Raw genomic sequence first — 24,434 nt, 5'->3', positions numbered from 1 at the left:
CAGCAACCAAGATCGCAGGTTTCCCTGATGTTAGCATGTAGCTACATGTAGCATTGTAGGCTACGTAATGTAAACACATGCAGTAGCGTGCCTGGAGCAGATGACCATTATAAAGAAATCCGTCACGAGCTGATGTCAGCTTGTCGTGAAAGTAGAAAAAACAGCAGAAACAGAGTACTGAGTCAGCCTCACTCCGAAGTCGTTGAAAACTGGCACTTGGGCAGTGACTTGCAGTGTCAGAAACCAATGAAAAAGGCATCCTTTAATGTTGGCAGCTAGTTGCTGTTATAGTTTAGCATTGCCTGATGGCGTCAAGGGGAAACACGGCCAGACAAGGACGAAGGTAGGGCAGAGAAAGAGGAAGTGTATCTTAAAAGAAGACAATGCATGTAGCAGGCAGAAATTGACAGGGCATCCCAGAACATCAATGACCAATGCACCCAGGGTACCTTGCACATGTGTGGACGTGGAAAGTCCATAACAAAAACGATAATATGTGACGTTGGAGTGAGAATGTGTTGGAGTATTCAGGATGGCAGGAATCCTGGGGTTTCTGCTCACAGGGATAACGTTTACATACTTTCATCTCATTATTTGGTACCGTTTAATATGATCATCTGACACTGTAACATTACATATGACGGAAATAAAGGAAAACCATAATAAGTCCACTTTAGGAAAACCTTTGTATTTGCTGTTCTGAACATGTGGGACATCATCCTTTCCTTGCAAAATCCTCTGCTTCACAGAAACTGAGCATAAATGACTGATCACTGTCTTCTAACAGCTGTAACAGGAGCTTTTGGCACACAGAAGTCATATGACCGACTGATACAATGCATGTGAGGAAAAAAATCTGTGCTGAGGATAAGAAAATATCATATTCTATCTTGTTTGCTCTCTCTGTCATTCCCTTGCTGTTGTATCTTTAGGCTGCTCCTTAAAAAAAAACAGGAAATGTTGGGAACATAAGCAGTCATTTATTAGGGAGGTGTCAGGTTATCGTTCCCCCTGAGGATGTTTGCTTTTAATCCAAAATAGAGGTGTGATTCCTGCAGAGCGCCTGTCCTGATTGGTGAATGCAGCTGCCTGCTTTTTTCTGCCTCTCCCAGTCAAGTCACCGAGGTTGAAAAAAAGTTCCTCCTCCTGATTTTGGACTAATAATAAACTGGGCTGTGAGACCCGTCTCTGCGTCACACCTCCATCGCCCTCATGAGGAATATGTGTTCCTTTTTTTTTTTGTTTCTTCACTTCAGCAACATCATGGATGGCTGGGAGTTTGGCGGTATTTGAGGATGACAAACAAGGAGGCCTGGTGTCTATTTCTGTGGCTTAATAACAGTCTGCTGTGCTATTTTTGCTGAGGGGGCAGTTTGAAATATGAAACATGAAAGGTGAGAATCGGCAGCCATTTCAAAACAGGGGAGAAAATGAATTTGCTGCAGCTGCATTCCCTTCAGTTCACACCCAAAAAAAAAAAAAAAATCAATACTTTTGTACTGTGTGTTTATGATTCATTTGTGAGACGTGATGATAAAATGGTTCAATGTGTCTTTGAGGCAGATCCTCTTCCTAAAGGCTGCATTAGTGTCCATATGCTGCTGGGACTATTTGTAAACACCACACAGAGCAGGCATCTTTAATCACTCTGACATGTAGGACCTATTAAATTTGCAGTTTGGAAAGCGAACAAGTAGGCCAGCCAAGCCTATTTACGACTGACGGAACTTGGTTTTCTTCTCCTCGCCCTCTCTCTGACCTCTTTTCAAACAACACCTCACCTCATGCCAACCTCCTGCTTTGTCATGAACTAGTGGCACTTTGGTTTCTATCGACCAGGACGGTCTCCGGCTGTGATCAAAATCATTCACTCATTAACTACACACGATCTAGAGAGTGCTATGTGGAGGACTATATCGTGACCTTGTCTGCAAAATGAAAAAACTTTTGGAGACTACTCAGGTCATTTTCTCTGTAGCATTAATGACATCATTGTTGTTGCACAATCAAAACATGCCGGATCGTCGGCTTTGGAGCACCCATAATAAATATTAATATACATTTTTGTGCTGAATTCATATTATACAGTAGAATCTATGTGAAGATGGACGACATGACAGCTCCATAAAAGTGAAACCAAAAGATCTTGTAGCCCCCCGGTGGCTGGCTGCAGTATAAACCCTGCCCCCTCCATGTTAGCAGATGGGACATGGACCAAACTAAACAATCAATTCTGTCATTTTAGGTAGTTCTTAATACCCTACTGTTTATTCAAGTGTTCGTTTTTCTAATGACTATTGTTTTAATCATCCATCTGATGCTATAAAATGGGAGTTTGACATCATGATTGACAGCTAGGTGTGCCATTCAGTATGCACCCAATCTATGGTGCTGCTCACAATAGGTTGGATGGGTGTATAGGCAGGAACTAGACACCACAGAGATCGCTACAGTGCCAACTCCGGCTCCAAATGACGTCACCAGCGCAAGATGGTGACAGCCATATCCTGCATATTTTGGCTTCGTTTCTGTACAGTGAGAGGAAGTGGAGACATGTCATCCATCTCTATATAGTCATCGAATTGTGCTGAATGTATTTTCCAGAATTAATGAATACAAAGTACTTTGTTGCAGTTTGTGTTGTGATGCGCTGCTCACATTAAACATAATTTTCTTAATAATACTTTTTATAAACCAGCTTTCAGAGCTCTGTGGAAATGTCACCCAATATTTGTACGACAGGTTGCAATCACGCTGCTCTCTCCATTTTTTCCTTCAGTGCAATGCATGATGGTCAAGGGTGTAACAGTATGTGTATTCATCCTGAACCATTAAGTACAGAACATTTGGGTTGGTATGTGACTTCCTTGGTACGGTGCGCCCTGTGACCCAATGCATTGTGGGACACTTTGAGTCCACTATATAGGTTATAATAATTCTCACCGCACATCTGAGCAGCACCACAACATGTCAGACTCACTATACAGTGGAGTATAAACTGAGTAGTGAGTGATTTCGGACAGTCTTCCTGTCTTTCCTCTGGTATCAGGCAGTCATTGCTGTGGTGTTTTTACACATATCAAAGTGTGTGGGTGGTTCTTTGTCCTCAGATTTTCACTGACTTTGTACCTCTTTATTGTCTCTGTGAGTCACAGACTGAGGAATGAGCGCCACCTACAGAAGTCTGGCTCTCTAGATGTGCTGCTGTTTTCTTATTCAGCTCAGTCATGAGGCATCAATGCACACACACACTCACTTCCCCTTTCTGGTCATTCAAAACAAATCACTGTTACCACAAACCCAATGCATGACTTTGTGTGCAGCAGAGGATTTTAGTCACCGGAAAAGACCTGTGTTGTTTACAGCAGCAAATGTAGAAACTCATAAACTGAGGTTGATGAACAGTAAACAAGCTAGTTCTTGTAAAAATTGTTTAGGACTAAGACTCATTTGAATTAGACGGCACTAGAGCTGCAACAATTAAGCTCAGAGTTACCTATTAAATGAATCGCCAACTAATTTGATCATCAATTAATCAGTAATTTATTAAGAAAAACGAGTAGAAAAAATCTCTGATTCCATCATCTTAAATGTAAATATTTTCTGGTTTCTGTGCTACTTGGTGCCAGTAAACCTAATATTTTTTGGTTATGGAAAAAAAAGACATTTGAATATGTCATCATGGGCTTGACACAGACATATTTTACCATTCTTTGACTTTCTACAGACCAAACAGCTAATCAACTAATCGAAAAAATAATCAACAGATTATTCAATAATAAAAATTGTTAGCTGCAGCTCTAGCTGGCTGAAACAAATTATTAGATTCAAAAAGAAGCCAAGAAAATAAATAAATATTAATACTACACAAGTGCAAACAAGAACAGAGTGGGCAGAAGACTGACCGTGGCTTTGAGTGCCTGGATGCTGTGAGCGCGGGGGAAGCCCATTGAAGTGAGGATGGCGATGCTCTCCTCAGGGGGAGAGTTGGCCAGTGGGGTGGCGCCCATGGGGCTATCGCTGGTGGAGGGACCGGGATCCATCATGGAGGGCAGAGTGAGAGGTTCTGCAAAGTCTGAGAAAGGAGAGAAAGAGAATAATAATGAGATGCTGTAGCTCTATATTTATTTTTAACTAAATCTATGATTAGATTAATGTTGGAGGTCAAAGTTAGCTGATTCTAGACATCTGTTTGCTCTTTTGCTGCGGCAGATAAAGTTATAATTCATATACAGAGCAGAGAAGTGCAGTTTGAAGTTGTACTGTTAATCCTTTTCACAAAGTTCATGAATCTGTATATCTGACTAAGGGTGATTAAGTTACAAAACATCTGGGAAGGTGAAACACATCCCTGATATCACTGCTGTTCAGAGGAATGCATACAGGAGGAACGTTACACAAATCTAAATGAATTCATGAAACTTCCTTTACATTCTGAACACTGAAAAAATATTTGTAAACATTTACAGCCTCTGCATGAAACACATTTAAGAACAAATTCTTTGTCATTTTCCAAGTGAACTGCGATGCAGATTCAAATGAAAGTGAAGTGACCCTCAACACGGGAACAAGGACACTCCTGCTGTAATTACTTGACTGCTGGTCATAAACAGAGCTTTCATTACCGTCCTTGCCATAAATGAAAATGTGTACCACTTATCTCCCACTCCTGTCTCTATCTCAGCCTCCTTGTCTTGTGTCCTTTAGATTACCCATAATACAGCTGTTTTTATGCAATGGGAATAAGGCTGTCTTGCAGGCAGAGAAATAAGAGATGTAACTGAAGAGCTCATGTTTGCACGTTAAAGGAGCAGTGTGTCAGATTTAGGGGGATATAGTGACATCTAGTGGTGAGGATTGCAGATTGCAACCAGCTAAGACACCTCCTGGTTAGAATTCCTTTACTGTTCATTTTTCAGGAGGTTTTTACTGAGCGCTCTTCCTCTTGAAACAAACGGACCCAGTGATTAAGGGTGAATTCACACCTGCCCTGTTTGGTTCAGTTCAATCAAACTCAAGTTCGTTTGCCCCCTAAGTGTGGTTCGTTTAAGCAGGTGTGAACACAGCAATGGCACGCAGGTGTGCACCAAAACAACCGGACCAAGACCTTCTTGAAGAGCTGGTCTAGGTCTGATTACAAATGAACTCTGAGAAAGTGTTCTAACCTTGGGCCAAACCAACTGCAGTCACAAAACACATTGTTTGGGTTAAACATGAGCATGTTACAGTCCTGGAGGATTATTAATGTGCACCTCCTCCTGTACTGCCTTAATATGCACATTCAGCACATCCAATGCATCAAAACATTGTTTTCTAGTTGGAGCCGCGCCTCGTTTTCAAACTGTATGGTTTGACTAAAATGAACAATGACAGCAATATAGTCCACGATGACCAGCGCTAAAATCAACCTGCGTAGTTGTCCCTCCATTGTGACATTAGAAAGTGTCACATTTATCTTACAAGTGTGCTCTTCTTCAACGTTTTGTTTACTTCCTGGATTTTTCCCTCATGGAAATTCTGACCAATCAAGAGCAGCTTTCTTGCATTTTATCTGGTCCACTTGTAAATGCTGACGTGAGAACACGAATCAACTCTAGGCAATTATTCAACTGTGTAACTAAATTAGTCCCTGATTCGGATCAAAGCAAGCGAACTCTGCTTCTGAAGGCACCCTCAAACTGGTAAAAACACTGAATAAATCAGTTTCAGGTTACAAATCAGTGTTTCTCCAGCAATGTTTAGCATGTTGGAGATGGGCTGCTAACCTAGCACCTGCCAATCTGTGTTCACCATCTTTCCCTGATAACTTAAGATCCAGATGTTCAGGAGGCTTTTACCGGAAGCCAAATTTTCCACAGAGGTCTCTTCCTCTTCAAAACAAACAGACCCGGTGATTTAAACAGGTAAAAACACTGAATAAACACTGCAACGTTACTGACTTGTTGTTCAGTGTCAGTGTTTTTCCAACATTGGTCATCAAGGAGGGGATGCAAACTACGGTGGCCAACGTAAAAACACAAATGGCCCTATCTAGAGCCTGTGTTTGGTAAAAACATGGCAACAAGGTGACAAAGAGAATATTATTTTCAGGTGATTATTATTATTATTATTACTGGACCTTTAAATTAAATTATTGCTTAATTGGTTATTTAACTTCTAACATAAACTTTGACTCTGTGTTTAGATCTCATCACAGCTTTTTAAAAGACATTGATTAAGTTCACTTGAACCCTTGCCCTGCTCGGTAAGGCTCAATTTCAGTTTTCACTAAATTCACCTAAAAACAGGATAAGTAAGTATAATTGAGTCATCTTGTCTGCACAGGGCTTTGGAGATGCACCTTTTATAATGAGGTGCCATTTGTTAACCTTTATAAATGCAGCATACCTCAGTCAAAGAGACATTCATCAGAAATGATTAAGTGAAAAGTTCAGCTGTAAAAAATAACTTTAAGTGGTGTTAATGGGAAAGTAATGAAACTAAACAAATGTGGGGGAGGAAGAAGAAGTGGTAACTTCTGTGCAGCAGGCAGGGACGGACCGTTTCACGGAGGTTATTGAGCCTGAATGCAGCTCATTTTGCAGATGCATTAGGCCCATTTAAAAACTAACAGGCAGGGAGGCTGCTCTAATTTCTCTCCACTGTAGAGGCCCTTAACAGCCAACAAGGGAAATAAAAGTGACACGAGTCAGTGCCTCAGGGGAGCGCCTCTACTGCTGAGAGGCACTACAAGAGACAAAGTCAGCTCTGACAAAGTTTCTGGTGATGATCTCACACGCACACATGCAGCGATAAACACCTGCAGTACACACGGGGAGGCAGCGTCTGACACTCGCAAAAAACAACTTAACTTTAATGTACGACCTGAAGTTGTGACGTGTCTCTCACTTTGAATTACCTTTGTGCTTAAAAGGTCCCACACACATAAACTTGCCTTGGCTCTGTATACTTGCTGCAGAAATGTTTTGACAGGTTTGCACAGGCGTAGTCTTTTGTAGGAAACAAAAAAGCTCAACACAAGCTTCACACATGAGCCGACTGGCTTTCTGTACTAGTTAAAGTCTTAGCCCACCATCGTGTTGCCTTGTGAAGCAGCATCTCCAATTCTTTTACTCAATCACTGCCCAAATCTCACCTTTCACCTCCTGACGTCTACAGACTCAGCTTACTGAAATTGTTGAACTGTGTCTCTTTCAGTGCAGCTGCTGCTCTGAATATTTGTCACCAGTAATTTGGGTTACAGTTACCTCTTTAACCCTCAGCACCCACTAAACACTCAGTCCTGTTTCTTTTCCAAACTATTTTCGATCATTAGACCCTTACCATTATTTTGGACATACATACTGAAATGTATGTGAACCATGTCAAATATATAAATACATTTTCATGAATCCTGAACTGTTGGACTTCCAGACTTCTTTGAAGGCAGGTAGACTCCATGTTTTTAAGGTTTCAACTGGATACTCTGACAGCAATATTTTAGATTTTGGGCAAGAATAGGTGAACAACTGGAGCCAGATATACAGTTACAACCGTACACTGTATGAAAGAAGTGGACATAGCCACCGTGACCTCACCCATTGGTTTGTGGACGACCATTTTAAAGCCTTGAGTCTGGCATTTTGGTTGTCACCATCTTTGTCTTTTGGAGCTTTAAATGACCATCTTTGGATGAGAGGGTGGAGCTGAGGAGGGGCGAGGGGTGGATCTGACTGGGAACCCAATGACACGATGCACGCCCACCAACTCCAGCAACCTGACTACACCTGGTTACACCATGCACAGTCGCTGCTAACAAAGCCAGCTTCCATAATTCGAGGTAAATCTTATACCTGAGTGCTAAAGTAGTCTTAGTAGCTACCTGCATAAATGTCCCCATTTGGAGAAACCTTGTAACGTTATACACTGAACAAAAATTTTGAGGCCACCAAATTGATACAGACGACTTTCATGAACTGAAAACACACTGTGAAATGTAAAATCGAAACATGGACAACACCCAAAACAAGCTCATGGCTATTTAAATGCACACAGTGCCATGGATACGCATTGCTACGCCTGTATCCTGATTGACAGGTTGCAATGGTGTCAACTTGTCAAGCCACGCCCTAAAGCATACCCTGCTTTATTGTCTTTTTTACTCTGAACGGGACCATAATTTACAACATGAACATCATGCTGTTTTGAAGAAAACTTGAAACCATTGATTGAGAGTATAAACTCATTAGGAAAATGTTTACTGAGGTAACAAATCAAGTAAGAAGAAGGATAATTTTCTCATAGACTTACACACAATCAGATGTCTTTGTGCAACCTGCAGAGTCGCCCCCTGCTGGCCATTAGAAAGAATCCAGGTTTATGACACTTCTGCATTACCTTCACCTTTCAGACCCAGAGGCCTAGGGGCCATTTATACGACAACAGTTTCTCTAAAAACGGAAAAGTCTGTCCTTTGCGTTTTAAAAAACTTCTGCGTTTATATGACGACGTTATTAAAACGATCCCCGTTCACACGGAGCCGCAAAATCTACTGGAAATGCTGTAGTATGCATGCCAGGTCAATGGATGGCAGTGTAAATTTGCAAAGCGACACCACAGCATCACGCCATGCGCCTGTGCTGAAGCGCCTTCCTCTACAACGCGGTGATTACAAACCAAAACAAAGAAGACACACTAGCGAAAGCATGCACAGATAACTTTGTCTGGATGGACGACAAGGTGGAGTTGCTACAGTAACAGATCTACACTTCACCTCAAATCAACAGGGTGAGCAGCACAAACAGAGCTCGGCCTTGTTGTTGTGATGGTCGGCATGCCTGGTGACTGGAACCGTAATGCGCATGTGTGAAAAGTACGTTTTCAGAGGAACTGCATATTGCACGTTTACATGACAACGGAGACGCTGCCGTTTCCAAAACGTTGCACTCTGGAACCCGTTTTCAAATCGTTGTGTTTTCAGGCACCCAAAACGCCGTTGTCGTGTAAACGATCGGCCTAAACACAACTAAAGTTTACCGTTTTCAGTTGAAATCGTTGTCGTATAAAAGGCCCCCTAGTCCGCTCCTTTTTACCCTCTATGGCTACATCCATTTTAATTCTACTGACATGTATTTATTGACCAGGAGAAGCTATAAACCTTAGTCACACCCAGTGGTGAATAGATAGTGCATAGTGATGCAGCAACTTAAAGTCCTAATGAAACTAAAGTTAGAGCGGCTTTAACTTCTGTAATGATACATTTCCCAGTGAAATAGAATATTTGAGCGGTGTACAGTTACAAGAGGGATTTAAATCAAATCCTTCACTTTTGATTGGACTGCTAAAAACTGGGCGGGTTTGGAGTTTAGCGTGATATGGAGCTACAGTGGACTATTGGCTCTAAACACACCTGCTTCGCGGAGAGATGAATGGACTAGACCTCCGCCACATTGTTTTGGAAACGAAAACAAAAGTTTTGCCCCCTGATATCCAAACACCCATCTCCTCTTAGCTACCCTCATCACCCTGTCTTATTTGATTGGATGAACTTTTGTAAGTGCCTCTGGGTAAAAGAGGAGTCATCAAACATTTAAAACTGTTTTACTTGGCTTTACAGAGAGAGAAATTTTGATGTAAAGATAATCTGTTACTGATTTTTTTGACATACAGTACAGGCCAAAAGTTTGGACACACCTTCTCATTCAATGCGTTTTCTTTATTTTCATGACTATTTACATTGTAGATTCTCACTGAAGGCATCAAAACTATGAATGAACACATGTGGAGTTATGTACTTAACAAAAAAGCTGAAATAACTGAAAACATGTTTTATATTCTAGTTTCTTCAAAATAGCCACCCTTTGCTCAGATTACTGCTTTGCACACTCTTGGCATTCTCTCCATGAGCTTCAAGAGGTAGTCACCTGAAATGGTTTCCACTTCACAGGTGTGCCTTATCAGGGTTAATTAGTGGAATTTCTTGCTTTATCAATGGGGTTGGGACCATCGGTTGTGTTGTGCAGAAGTCAGGTTAATACACAGCCGACAGCCCTATTGGACAACTGTTAAAATTCATATTATGGCAAGAACCAATCAGCTAACTAAAGAAAAATGAGTGGCCATCATTACTTTAAGAAATGAAGGTCAGTCAGCCCGGAAAATTGCAAAAACTTTAAATGTGTCCCCAAGTGGAGTCGCAAAAACCATCAAGTGCTACAACGAAACTGGCACACATGAGGACCGACCACCAGGAAAGACCGAAGAGTCACCTCTGCTTCTGAGGATAAGTTCATCCGAGTCACCAGCCTCAGAAATCGCAAGTTAACAGCAGCTCAGATCAGAGACCAGATGAATGTCACACAGAGTTCTAGCAGCAGAGCCATCTCGAGAACAACTGTTAAGAGGAGACTGCGCGAATCAGGCCTTCATGGTCAAATAGCTGCTAGGAAACCACTGCTAAGGAGAGGCAACAAGCAGAAGAGATTTGTTTGGGCCAAGAAACACAAGGAATGGACATTAGACCAGTGGAAATCTGTGCTTTGGTCTGATGAGTCCAAATTTGAGATCTTTGGTTCCAACCGCCGTGTCTTTGTGAAAAGGTGAACGGATGGATTCCACATGCCTGGTTCCCACTGTGAAGCATGGAGGAGGAGGTGTGATGGTGTGGGTTGTTTTGCTGGTGACACTGTTGGGGATTTATTCAAAATTGAAGGCACACTGAACCAGCATGGCTACCACAGCATCCTGCAGCGACATGCCATCCCATCCGGTTTGCGTTTAGTTGGACGATCATTTATTTTTCAACAGGACAATGACCCCAAACACACCTCCAGGCTGTGTAAGGGCTATTTGACCAAGAAGGAGAGTGATGGAGTGCTGCGGCAGATGACCTGGCCTCCACAGTCACCGGACCTGAACCCAATGGAGATGGTTTGGGGTGAGCTGGACCGCAGAGTGAAGGCAAAGGGGCCAACAAGTGCTAAACACATCTGGGAACTCTTTCAAGACTGTTGGAAAACCATTTCAGGTGACTACCTCTTGAAGCTCATGGAGAGAATGCCAAGAGTGTGCAAAGCAGTAATCTGAGCAAAGGGTGGCTATTTTGAAGAAACTAGAATATAAAACATGTTTTCAGTTATTTCAGCTTTTTTTGTTAAGTACATAACTCCACATGTGTTCATTCATAGTTTTGATGCCTTCAGTGAGAATCTACAATGTAAATAGTCATGAAAATAAAGAAAACGCATTGAATGAGAAGGTGTGTCCAAACTTTTGGCCTGTACTGTATATTTGGCCTATAACATGGGGGAAATGATAAAACATGTCAGACCTTTCTGAATCATGCATACAGTTGGTTCTAAACTCTGTCAGTTGAAACTCTGGTGATCATCTTTATCATTATCTGTAAACACATCACATTGTAATTTACCTTAAACTGTGAGGAAATTGTGCACTTTATTTTCCTTCTTTTCTTCTGTAGCATTGTCATATTTGTCTCTGTTTGTCTCCCTGTACTTATCTTCTATTTGAATGCATTAACATTCCCTTACCCGGCTCCTCCATATGGGCTATGATCCAGTTGAAGGCCATCTCAGGGCCCATGTTGCCTGTGTAGTAGACCGCCTTCCTGCAGGCCTCCAGTGGAAAGCCCATCTCCGCCAGCTGCATTACTGCCGCCTCGTCTATTTCTGGAGCTGAGGACACGACAAACCGACATCAATAACTAAAAACATTGCAGTTGCTGATTCAACACCACCGGTAACCCCCCAGTTTAAACAACCAAACAGATCTGCGCTGGCTCTCTCTTTGGGCCTCATTAAACAAAGAGACCGGAGGAGAATCGGCCCCGGGGACGTTTCTTTATTGAGGGATGATTTATCAAGGAGAGAAATGAGTGGGGCTGAAACTAGCAGAGCCACGTGGAGAGGGAAAGTTTGTTCAGAAGTAGAGAGCAGCTGCAGCACCTGCTCAAGTACGCATGGTCCGAGATTCAGCATCCGTCATCACTGCTTGGTGCTTAAAATACATTTTCAATCGCTATCACTTATAAAAACGTTCCATATCAGTGTACACAGTACTGAGCAACTGAGATCTGTGACAGAGAAATGAAATACTCACAGTCTGAGGAGCCCATGGAGTTGTCTGAAAGAGGAAAAAAAACTGATTTCAGGTGAGCTCAAACAATAAGATCATACACTGTCACTGGTTTTCTGGTTTTCTTTTGTTTGTATGTGGTTTTATGTAATTCTGAGAAAGTTAATCAATTTACAGAATGAATGAATGACACCATAAAATCAAATAAGCCACGCCCACAATCCAGCATACATAATTTCAAACAACAAAACTAAAGAGAAGTGACTAAACCGCCCTTCATAATCAAATAATCACAGAGTAGAACTGAATTCATAAAACACTCTCAGATACATTTCCCCTGTAGCACTGAAAATTAAAATAAGCACTAATTAAACAATCTATCTCGCCTTCTTTTCCAGGCTTAAACACACCAAAATTAAACAACCATTCCAGTTTTTGCTCATCTGAGCACCAGAATATAACAGGGTTTAGTCGAGCCATTTCACGGAACATTAACTCTCTGAAGTCATCACAGTGTGTACGGTATAAAAGAAAATTGGAGTCACTTTCCTCTTAACCCAAATCACAAAGCTCATACTATCTGTTTTCCTCCTGAATATATATTCATTATTATTTTTGAATTGCCCTGTTTGATATGCACATGTCCTGAAAGACACCATGCAGGGTTTTTCTAAAAAAACAAAACAATGTACAGACTTATACATAAGTAATTCCTCTCCATCATCACTTATGACCTGCAAGAAGTGTGTGATTGTAAATTTTTCAGCAGAGACTCTGCCCTCTGCCTCTGTTTTATTATTTTCTTTTTACTGTCAGGCAGCACGGTGGGGCAGTGACTAGCGTTGTCACCTCACAGCTGGTTCAAATCCAGGGTGGGGAGCCCTTCTGTGCTGAGTTTGCATGTTCTCCCTGTGTTAGCGTGGGGTTTCTCTGGGTACTCCAGCTTCCTCCCACAGTCCAAAGACGTACAGGTTAATTGGTGACTCTAAATTGTCCGTAGGTGTGAATGTGAGCGTGAATGGTTGTCTGTCTCTATGTGTCAGCCCTGATAGTCTAGCGACCTGTCCAGGGTGTACCCTGTCTCTCGCCCAGTGGATAAGCAGATATGGAAAATGAATGAATGAATGTCTGTGTTCGGGATGTTTACAGCGATCAGGTGAGGTTGGGGCTTTATAAAAAAAATAAGGTAGTGACGAGGTGCCAGACAATGAGCAGCAGGTATCCAAGAGACACAACACTGAAAAACACAAATATAGTGAGGAGAAACGCCAAACGAGAGTGAGTCTGGGTTTGACTTTTACACTCAGTCTTGCTGGTGAGCATGTTAACATAAAGTAACTGAAAATCATGCATAGTACTTTCTTTTTTCCCTCAAATTTCAATCACAGCATATTTTCCTCAATACCTGAGTGAAGCTCTTTTGTCCAATCAAGAGCTGTGCTATCTACTCCACATAAACACATCCTTATTTATTCTGCTCTCTGCCATTTTGATTAGACAGTTCCATAATCGGATCATTTCACGTTTTCATTGTACTGATTCTCAATAATCACACTGATCAAATGAACCTAGCCAGAATCTTCCAAAATCTGGTGAGAGGGGCCCCAGGGCAAATCATTTGCTGCTGTGTCCTAATTTACGTCCAATTCTGACTCACTCTTTAAATTCAATACAGTCGAGTTTTGCTGCTACAGCCTTGTTTGGTCTGGTACGACCCATAGACTGTGTAAAGTAAATTGCAAATGGAAAATGGACTGCACTTGTATAGTGCTTTTCTAGACTTCCAAACACTCATAGCATTTTTTACACTATGAGTCACATTCACCGATTCACACGCACACATTCACACACTGGTGGCCGAGGTTACCATACATAGTGCCGCCCGCTACTCAGTAACCATTCAGACCCACTCACACACTGATGGAACAGCCATCTTAAGCAATTTGGGGTTCAGTATCTTGCCCAAGAATACTTCGACATGTGGACCGGAGGGGCCGGGGATTGAAGTGGATGACCTGCTCTACCTCCTGAGCCACAGTAATAGCCACTGTGACATCACCCATTGGTTCATGGGCTGCTGTATTGAAGCCTCCAGTTTGGCATTTCCATTGTTGTCATCTTGGCTTTGTAGAGCCAGAAGTGATATTTGGATGAGAGGGTGGATCTGACTCAAAGACTGCGGTGATACCTCGCAGACAGCCCATCACTGAAGCTGCCCCGCCCTTAAATATGCTTAACTTTAAGCCTTAATAAAACATAAATGGCTGAGTTATGTAAAAATTCACCCCCGGTACAGTTGTCATGAATGTTGAAATTAGCTATAGAGACCCAAACTGTTTTTAAACATGTAAACATGTTTATTTCTGCCGTAAAGTCGGCATTTTAACATTGAGGTCTACGGAGATTGGTCCACTTCTGGAGCCAGCCTCAAGTGGCCATTAGAGGAACTGCAGTTTTTGACACTTCTGCATTGGCTTCATTTTTTAGCACCACAGGCTGCATCTTGGGAAAGTCATTTAGGTTCTGATGGCTAATGTTAACAAACCAGATATTTTTGTAAAATGAACACTGCTGAATCAGTTTCAGCTGTCTCATAATCATCACTTGTGGGCACAGGAGCTGCTGTTGTTCAGTCACATTAGGGATGTCGCTTTCCAGAGCGGGTCGACTAAAGTAAGATGTAAGAGGGGACTGAAAAACTTTTGGCGAGGAACTTGTCACCACCTGCTGTGAGCAGATTGATCAGCCCCAACTGTTCACAAACACTGCAATCACAACTTGAGCAATTTCTGCTCGTATCAAAACACAATAAAATTCCTGCTGAGTCTTTTCTCCAGTTCTTCTTTCACTCTTTCTGTTTTCGTCTTTCTGTCACCAACACCTTACCTGTCAGGTTTACAAAATCAGTTGTAGTTTCAGTTTCATGTCTTTCTCTCCCAGTTTCTCTTGTGCTCCTGCCTCTCTTTCATTTAGAAAACAGATCATTGATTATTTTGAATACCCAGTGGGTATATGAAACTGAAAAACGACTGAGTTTTCCAATTTAATATTGAGGAATACAATTAGATTAGCAAAGAAAGCACAACCAGAAATCAATATCTATATGGTTTGTAATTGTTTTTAACTGAAAAATGAAATCACAAAAAAAAACCCCATCCATTCTTTTTGTCTTCCATTTTCTTAATGGTCTGGAATAATTGGGTGAATGGATGACACACGGACCAATGAGAAATAATGTGGTTCAAGCAGCATACAGGAAAACACATTCGTGCGGTGCTGTGTGATCAATGAGAGGCACTGAAGCCTTCTGGAGACAGAAGGGTGACCAGTGATAAATCACTGCTGATGCCAGCCGAGGGATAACTGGCCAGTGGTTAATTTGCGACCAACGAAACCCATCATATAAAGGTGACATAAATAAATCAGAAGATACATTGAAAACAGCACATTACTCCCTCTGACCTCTTTTCATTTCATAGTTTAAACAACACGACTGACACACAGCTGGAACTTGTTTTAAAGCCCTGCCAGAAGTCGCCATTGGACGAAACAGGGATTACAATCACTCCACCACCTCAAATTTACGACATCCAGAAAACTTTTATGCATCGATTTCACTGTGGCCCTCTGAGATAGCTGCGTATTGCTGCTGTCAGACAAAGATATGCAATGCTGCCTAAGCGAGGTAGTTACAGTTTAAAGAAAGGGCGCTTTAATGAGTAACACTGAAGAGTTTTAAGTAGATACTGCACTCTTTCAAAAAGCCAATTTCATGTGTTTGGAAGTCTGAGATAGCAGGTACAGCACACATTGTTCCATCCTGAAATATTAAGGCAGTCATGTTCAGACCTCAGTTTTGTCCTCCGACTTTCCGTTCTAAACGACTCTGTATAGCTCTCCTCCTGAGTCTGTCAATGTGTGAGGCACCGCGAAGGCCGCTCGCAGAGGTTCATGTGTCTTTACACTGGACCCCTTTTTGTGTTTGGGGCTTGAGACGGCACAGAACACTTTGTGCTTCATGCCTGCTGAAATATTCAGGAGGACACTGATAACTTGATGTAGCCGAACTTTGCAAACAGAGGAAGGATGGAGGAATAAGAATTACAATCACAGAGGAGACAAAGACAGGCAAACAAAAGAAGGGATAATGGAGTTTGGGCCATTAGGAAGCAATGTTATTTTAGTTCACTAACAGTAAACTAAAAACTATGACTAGGTGTGAAAAATCATTTTAACTAACTGATATTTATAATGCCTACGTGAACTTCTTTAATCATTCCCCTGACAACTACCCCCTTTATCAAAAAACAAAAACTAAAATCTATACTCACTGGTCACTTTATCAGGTACACCAGTTGAACCAGCTGCTCATTAATGCAAATGGCTGATCCGCCAATCACATGGCAGCAACTCAATGCATTTAGGGATAGACATGGTCAAACCAAGCATCAGAATGGGGAAGAAAGATGATTTAAGTGACTTTGAACATGACATGGTTGTTGGTGCCAGACGGGCTGGTCTGAGTATTTCAGAAACTTTCATACACAACCTCTCTAGGGTTTACAGAGGATGGTCTGACAAAGAGAACATATCCAGTGAGCAGCAGTTCTCTGGGTGAAAATGCCTTGTTGATGCCAGAGGTCAGAGGAGAATGGCCAGACTGGTTCAAGATGATAGAAAGGCAACAGTAACTCAAATAACCACTGGTTACAACCAAGGTCTGCAGAAGCCCATCTCTGAACCAACAACATGTCGAACCTTGAAGCAGATGGGCTACAGCAGCAGAAGACCACACCAGGTGCCACTCCTGTCAGCTAACAACAGGAAACTGAGGCTACAGTTCACACAGGCTCACCAAAACTGGACAATAGAAGATTGGAAAAACATTGCCTGGTCTGATGAGTCTGGATTTCTGCTGCCACATTCAGATGGTAGGGTCAGAATTTGGTGTAAACAACATGAAGGCATGGATCCATCCTGCCTTGTATCAACGGGTCAGGCTGGTGCTGGTGGTGTAATGGTGTGGGGATATTTTCTTGGCACACTTTGGGCCCCTTAGTACCAACTGAGCATGGTTTAAACACCACAGCCTACCTGAGTATTGTTGCTGACTGTGTCCATCCCCTTAGGACCACAGTGTACCCATCTTCTGATGGCTACTTCCAGCAGGATAACGCACCATGTCACAAAGCTCAAATCATCTCAAACTGGTTTCCTGAACATGACAATGAGTTCACTGTACTCCAATGGCCTCCAAAGTCTCCAGATCTCAATCCAATAGAGCACCTTTGGGATGTGGTGGAACGGGAGATTGCACAGCCAACAAATAAGCAGCAACTGTGTGATGCTATCATGTCAATATGGACAAAAAACGTTTCGAGCACCTTGTTGAATCTATGCCACCAAGAATTAAGGCAGTTCTGAAGGCAAAAGGGGTCCAACCTGATACCAGCAAGGTGTACCTAATAAAGTGGCTGGTGAGTGTTTTCTGAAACAATAAAAATTAGACTAAAACTAAATATTTTTAAACAATAAAAACAAAACTGAAATGAGCAAACCCTCTCTGAAAACGAAGTGAGACCAAACTGAATTGAAAACAAAAAATAAGGACAAAACTAAAATAACTGAGAGGCAGACAATTCAACACTTTGTATCTTAAGCTGGAAATATCACTAAGCAAACAGTGTGACGCAACAATATTTAAAAAAAATTAAAAAAAGATTGACAACAATACTGTTTGTGCTCTAAAACACACTCGCTACCTCCTGGCAGGTTATTCCCAGAGCCCAGGGAAGTGCATTACAAGGGGATCTTAAAAAATCATTATAACTTATTAAGCTTAGCCACACTGTGAACACAACAACTTTTCAGTAATTGATTGAGCATGCCTTTCCTGTGGGATTCCATTCAATATGCCCTTAAGAGAAAACTTGGGTGGCTTTGAGCAGAACATCATATTAGAGACAATTTCACGGATCATTTGTCTCTGTCACAAAAATACCCCACACCTCCTGAAAAGGATGTCAGGTAGCAGCTTTGGGACAACACGCATCTGAGTTAGCTCTCAAAGCAACACTGTGGTACCAGTTTATTGGGAACAATCTGATTCTGTCTCATACTGAGGGTGTTTTTAACATCATCTACACTCGTGTATATAATCAGAGTGGACAAAATATGTTCAGCTATGTGGGTAAAAAGCAAACAAACAAACAGGTGCTCGGGGGAAACAATGTCCTTTAAAATTAACAAAAGGACTGTGAAGTTGTACATGTAGAGCCAAAATGCCTCCAGTAGTTAAGAGCCCTGTTTTACATGTTTTCTCCAAGTAGTTACGCATCAATGCAAAAACATCCCTGCAGGACACTGTAGGTGAGTCATGGCAGCTCGTGACCGGGGGATCCTTCTCACTGAATTCTGGGTTAGAAAAATGGAGCACTGTCTGATCTGAAAACAGCAGAATATATATGAAGCAGCACCAAATGTTTAACTGCAAACACCCAGAAGAAATGAATAAAGAATGAAATGTCAGATAAAAGCTGGGGTAAGCAGTTTTTTTTTTTTGCGTCAGTGGGTAAAACTTCCACAATAACCTTTGAGCGTCATCCAAATGGTCTGAGACAACACTGGACTTCTGCACCTCTTCTTGGCTCTGTTTTTAGGCTTCACAAAACCTAGCCATTTTAGAGAGGATGCTCCTATTGGCTGTTCTACAAATGCACATGCATGTCCCTTCAGATGGTGAAAGCCTGATTCAGTGGTGGAGAATCTTGCAGAAAAGGCTACTATTCCAGCATTGGCAACAACTGCCTACACTGCAAAGCAAGCTCAAAAAATGGAGGATGGACTTATGAACCAAGAGAGTCTAAAAGACAGTCTGACAATGAACAAAATAAAAACACTGGCAACGTGTTTCAGAGATGGAGAGACAACGTTGCTAACAGTTAAGCCTTCTGTTAGCCATAACTAAAGGCTTACGGCTGCAGCTAATTCAAATTCATGTTTATGTGGTTAGGTAGAGCCTCGAAACACTGATGTCATCTCAGAGGGCTTCACATGCCCACAAGTCCCATAGAACTGCCGCTAGAGAACAGCAACGGGATCGCAATCACAATCAGGATGACTGAAATGAGTGACTAGTACTTGTACCAGCGTTGCCAGGTGGGAAATGTAGGATTATCGTACCAGAGACTCAAAATTATCGTATTTTGAGGGAAATTATCGTACATCCGTCATAACCAAAATAACAATCCTACTGATGCGCTATGGGCAAATACAGTCACTCTAGTGTTTACTTTTTTGGTTTACTTTTTTTCCATTTTCCTTGCTTCTGTTTTTCCTCTTCTTCTTCTTCTGTTCTGAATCTCATTCTCACTCGACCTCCTGACAGGTCCTAGCATCTCACGGGGCGGGTACAGCTGACCATTCAGCCAATCGTGCTCATTTTTCAGAGACAAACATCACTCACATATCTCATGCTAAGCAAAGTGCGATTGGCTGGAAACATGTCACATGGGAACAAATACCTTCAGGGCTCACAAAAAAAATCTGGCATACTGATTACAACAACACATTCATGAAATGGTCAAATTATCATACATTAGCCCTCTGTACATCGTACAGAGGGCCAAATTATCATACAAATATGATAATTATCGTACACCTAGCAACGCTGACTTGTACAGGTTACTGTATGAAGTGCGTGCATATGCCCGTGCTTGTCTGGTGGGAGGGGCTTAGGACAGAGAGGGGAGAGCTGCAGGAAGTAGGCCGGTTTTAACCTTTTCCAGACAAATGCCTACCTCAAGGGGCGTAGGTGGCTTAGTGGATAGAGCAGTCACCCCATGTACAAGGCTGTTGCCGCAGCGGCCCGGGTTCTGTCCAATAAAGGGGGGGGGTTCTTTACATTATTGTAGTTGTAATCACAGTGCCACACCTTCTTGAACGCAACCCCAAACTCTGGGACCAGTTGCTAAAAACCCTTAAGTGTTCTCCATGAGTATGACACTAATGGCTTAATTTCTCCTTAGCTGAGGGTCTTACACAGTTGCACAGAATCCCTTAAAAGGCTTCCTTTGTTAAGGAAAAACATTAACTCACTTACTGCATTGAGAGAGATTTACAGCAGTAAAAGTTTCCATGGAAATTATTTGTTTGCTTGGACTCACTCTTGTGATGCCTGTTATCATCTCACAAATGTAACTTATAGTTAGGTAGTAAAAAGAATGGCAGAAGAAAAGAAGACAAGAAAATCATGTTGGTCTGAGAAGGAAAAGATTATACCTCTGGAGGTATCAACAATCACAGAAAGCACAAACTACAAATTAAATTGGATCCCCAAAGACCAGAGAACAGAAACAATTGTAGGCAGAAATGAAATGAAAATTAATTCAGTCAAAATCTTAAGTGTAAAATCAAAAGTGTATCCACTGGGTTCTCCTGGTCGCAGAACACTCTTCTTGTGGTGTGTTGTTTTTTTTCCATTTATCACCATAAATTCAGTCATGTTGCAGTTAAGACAAAGTCAGAGGAACATGCTTTTTTTTGGCTTGCTTTGGTCGCTAACGTCTTTTGTGCAACGGTCTCTGAATTCCTTATGTATAACACCAAGACAAGGACAAAACCTTAAATACTGCTGTAGTTATCCTATTCTATCACACTGTCATGTTCAGTTTTGATGCCCGTGTGGAGGTTTGATGTGGTCAACTGATAATACATGCTGACATAAAGCAAGTAGGCTTAGCAGCCTAAAGCCATGAATGTTTCTTTACAACAAGAGTCACGGTCATCTTCTCTTTGATGCGTGTGCACCCCCTCCCTGGTAAAATAGATGTTCTGTACCTCTGGTGTCTTCCGGTAGCACGATGGGAGGCATAAGGTCAGGCAGCTCCTCTTCACTCGCCTGCAGCCCAGAGGCTCTCAGCCTGCTCAGATCCAAGAAGTCTGGAACATCTATGGCCAAATCTGTACAGGAATACACAGATGTAACACTTAACTAATGCACCGACATGAATGGTGATCAGAGGAGCCTGTGTATGTCTCCTGAAGGTGGTTCCAAAAGCATCTCAGCCCATAGACTTACAATGGGAGAGTGCTGAATCCAAATAAGTATCTTTATATCCTGTTTAAAACCTTAAGACACATTTTATACATTATTCTTATATTTATGGTTTGTTTGTCATTTTTTTCATCAAATCATTGAAGGTTATTTTATTTTGATGCATAATTTTGATTGGTTTTTTTTTTTAAGTTTAGCCGGGGCCATGCACTTATTTTCAAACACCGCTCACAGTTCCCACTGAGGAGTAAAAACATAAATAGGAGAAACTTGACCACGTGATAAGAAAGGATTCAGGCCCATCAAGGAACGGATAATCTCTACTGTTGAGAGGAGATAAATGGTTCCCCTGATGCAGCATAACTCAAGTCTCTGCTGGCTGTTTGTGTGACACTCCACCCACAAAACACAACTGTGGCTATGACTGTGACATAAAACTCCCAAACGTAATACTAAAGACCATGATCTATAAATAGCAGTTTACACAACTGACCTATGATGCAGCCGTATCTCATTAGTGAAAACTGCACAGAGCTCAACACTTCAAACCCTGAAGTTTATTGGCAAAGCGATGAAGGTGAACTGAGAGTTTTTGCAATTTAAAATGCTGCAATTCATTTCAATTCAGTGAAAAGTAACTCGCTGTCCAGATAAATTTAAAACTCCAGTGGCTCTTTACAGAAATGGGCAGGATGAGAGAAGGGGAAGTTTACGTCTATGTGTACAAAATTGCAGGTGAAGCAATTCATGTGTATACAAAAGTCTACAGTTTGATCCTCTACTGTACGAGCCTGTGCCCTCACCATCAAACTGCTGTGTGATGGTGCCCTCTGCTGGACAGTTACAGCACTACAAATGCTTGGGAGACCAGTATAAGACATTTTATATCCCCAGGTGAAGGCTGACAGATAGTTACCTAGCTTCTTCGGCACCCAGTCGACCCCAAAAGTGAATTTCTTGATCTGCACAATCAGATACTCTGGGAAGGAGGCAAAACGGGAGGTCCTGCAGAGGAACACAACAAGGAACTCAAATTTTATAAATACAACTGGTTTTGAATTAAAGTTTTGAGGTGATGACAAAACAGTGAGGTGTAGAGAAGTCATTCCAGGTCTTACTTGACTCCAGCTGACTTGGCCTGCAGCGCTGAGCTCCAGAAGTCTGGGACGTTCTCCGGCTCTGTGAAGGCCTGCAGGCAGGCTGTGAAGGGGATCCGTGCTCTGACCGGCTCAGGGGGAGCCCGCATGTTCTCCTCAGCGTCCCTCCGCTTGGCCTCGTACGCCAGCAGCTCCTCTGGTAGAGTGACAACAAAGACTTTGAGCTGAGCATACACTGGGAGACTTTGAAATGACTTTGAAAAGACTTCTAAAAGTCTGGCATCCTCTCAACATCTAAAGAAAATGTGAGGTTTTAGTTACACACTTTTAGATTTTTGCAAAAAACCTGGGATCTTACAGGGTCGCTATAAGCAAAACTACAATTAGATTCTTTTTGATATTATTTCCTTTCCTGCTCCTGATGAAAAATATTACACCAAACTCCCTTTAGGAAATATAACATTCTGACAATTCCTTACATGTCTACAAAAAAAACCATGACTGTAGAAACATGACATAAAAGGCGCCATACAGCAACAGTATTCTTGTCAATTCGGCATCAGTATTATTTAGAAAGATAAAATGTATTTGCATACAAACTTTGCATTTTGGATTTTGTTTCCCTAACGTGCCACCAGCCTCTGTTGGTTACCTGTGCTATTTTAAACTGACACTGTGTGACTGAGCGGCTGTATTTTCCACTGAAATACGTGACAGTTAATGGATCAGATACGTGCCAATATTAAAACGTACTCTTGTTGATTCTACTCTTCCAGTTTCTCCTCCCTTTTCACAGTACAAGAGAACTGAGACTTCTTTGCCTCCCCAGAGTCCCTTCAGTGTTGACTGTCTACTTCGATTTTTTGGGGGGTGCTGCAGAGAGCGCAGCAGTTCTTTACTTTTTGCATGAGCCAAGACTAAAAACTTACTGTCATAATAAATGGGTTCGACTTTGTGGGAGTTTTGAGACGAGAAAGACAAACTTAAGACAGCTCAGACTGAGTTTTATGACAACCTTACACCAAACCATAAAGATCACTGAGGTAAATCTCTCATGATTTTATTTCAACATTGGAAATTTGTCTGCAAAAGTAAAATTCCTTGAAAAAGTCATTTGGTGTGAAGCTGGCATACGTGTTAACATCTGCAAAACTCCATAATATTCAGTATTTTGAAATTCAAATTTAAGTAAAAACAAGGGGAATACAAGGTGCACTTTAATAGCGGTTAATGATTTAAGGTGTTTTTAAGGGATTAAAGTCACATTTGTCTAAAGTAGTGATACAAGACCATAAAGAGTCATTTTTGGAGACAAACATGTCCTCCCTCACTCTAAACTACTCAGCCCCCAGTCTGGCAAGCCAGGACCTTCTGTGCCCTTTCAGAGAGCGACCTGCTGATTCTCCCAGCAGCTGGTGCCACCTGAGCTCAGCGTCGTGCCAGCTGTACCGACCAGAGGCAGCTGCGGCTTCCTGCTGCAGCACAACATTGTGTGTGTATGTGTGTGCATGTGTATGGGGGGTCTTTTACCTCGATTGGTGGCCGCCTCGATGGGAGCCGGCAGCTGGATGCAGTAGTCCACCCGCTGAGTGTAACGAACCCGGCGTGTCTGACAGCACTGAACTCGCTCCTCCACCAGGAAGCGGAAGACGTCGCTCGGGTTCTCCGAGCCTGCGCTGTTCCTCTGTAAGACAACAACGTACAGGGAAGATGAGAGGGTGAATGTGAATATCAACAACAAAATCAGTCAACGGCACGAGGCACACATTTCAGTTTGATAACAGATATGGACCAGTGATGTGGTCCTGCGATAAAAAAAATGATTGTGGGTCTATATAATGTGCCTGACCATATGATCCTTGAGGTGTGAAGTTTCCCTGTCTCTTTCAACGTTTTGTTTAGTTAGGTCTGTGGTTCCCAACATTTTTCCTTCAGGGACCCAATTTCTATCATTTAATAAACTGACAACCCCTGACATTTTAGTGATAATTCACATAATATTTAATGCATAATAATTATAACAGTACAGATGTTTGTGGAAAACAAGCTATTTATATGAAGTTGGATCAAATGGCCTGAGGAACGTGACAAAGAGCCCAAGGCATTGACTTGGCTTCCAAATTCCCCAGTTCCCAATTCGACTGAGCATCTGTGGGATGTGCCAATACCCCAGACGTACCGCCCATCCACAGTGGGGCCTCTACAGATTG

The 24,434-nt window shown here is 42.0% G+C and overlaps 1 protein-coding gene across 3 annotated transcripts in view; it reads right to left on the bottom strand.

The window, feature by feature from the left end:
- The window catches only part of usp13 (ubiquitin specific peptidase 13), a 54,954-nt gene that overhangs the window by 7,799 nt on the left and 22,721 nt on the right, over positions 1-24,434 (bottom strand). For all 3 annotated transcript variants that reach the window (XM_049588775.1, XM_049588776.1, XM_049588774.1), the window contains exons 12-18: positions 23,755-23,908; positions 22,246-22,420; positions 22,044-22,132; positions 20,911-21,033; positions 12,097-12,120; positions 11,529-11,672; positions 3,906-4,075 (exon numbers count right to left, since the gene is read on the bottom strand). In XM_049588775.1, the coding sequence (XP_049444732.1) occupies positions 3,906-4,075; positions 11,529-11,672; positions 12,097-12,120; positions 20,911-21,033; positions 22,044-22,132; positions 22,246-22,420; positions 23,755-23,908 (879 nt within the window). The remainder of the gene's footprint in view (positions 1-3,905; positions 4,076-11,528; positions 11,673-12,096; positions 12,121-20,910; positions 21,034-22,043; positions 22,133-22,245; positions 22,421-23,754; positions 23,909-24,434) is intronic.

Source organism: Epinephelus fuscoguttatus, linkage group LG10 (genome assembly GCF_011397635.1).
Source record: "Epinephelus fuscoguttatus linkage group LG10, E.fuscoguttatus.final_Chr_v1".
NCBI lineage: Eukaryota > Metazoa > Chordata > Actinopteri > Perciformes > Serranidae > Epinephelus > Epinephelus fuscoguttatus.
The sequence above is the reverse complement of the archived record's forward strand: the minus strand, read 5'-3'. Positions and strand labels throughout refer to the sequence as shown.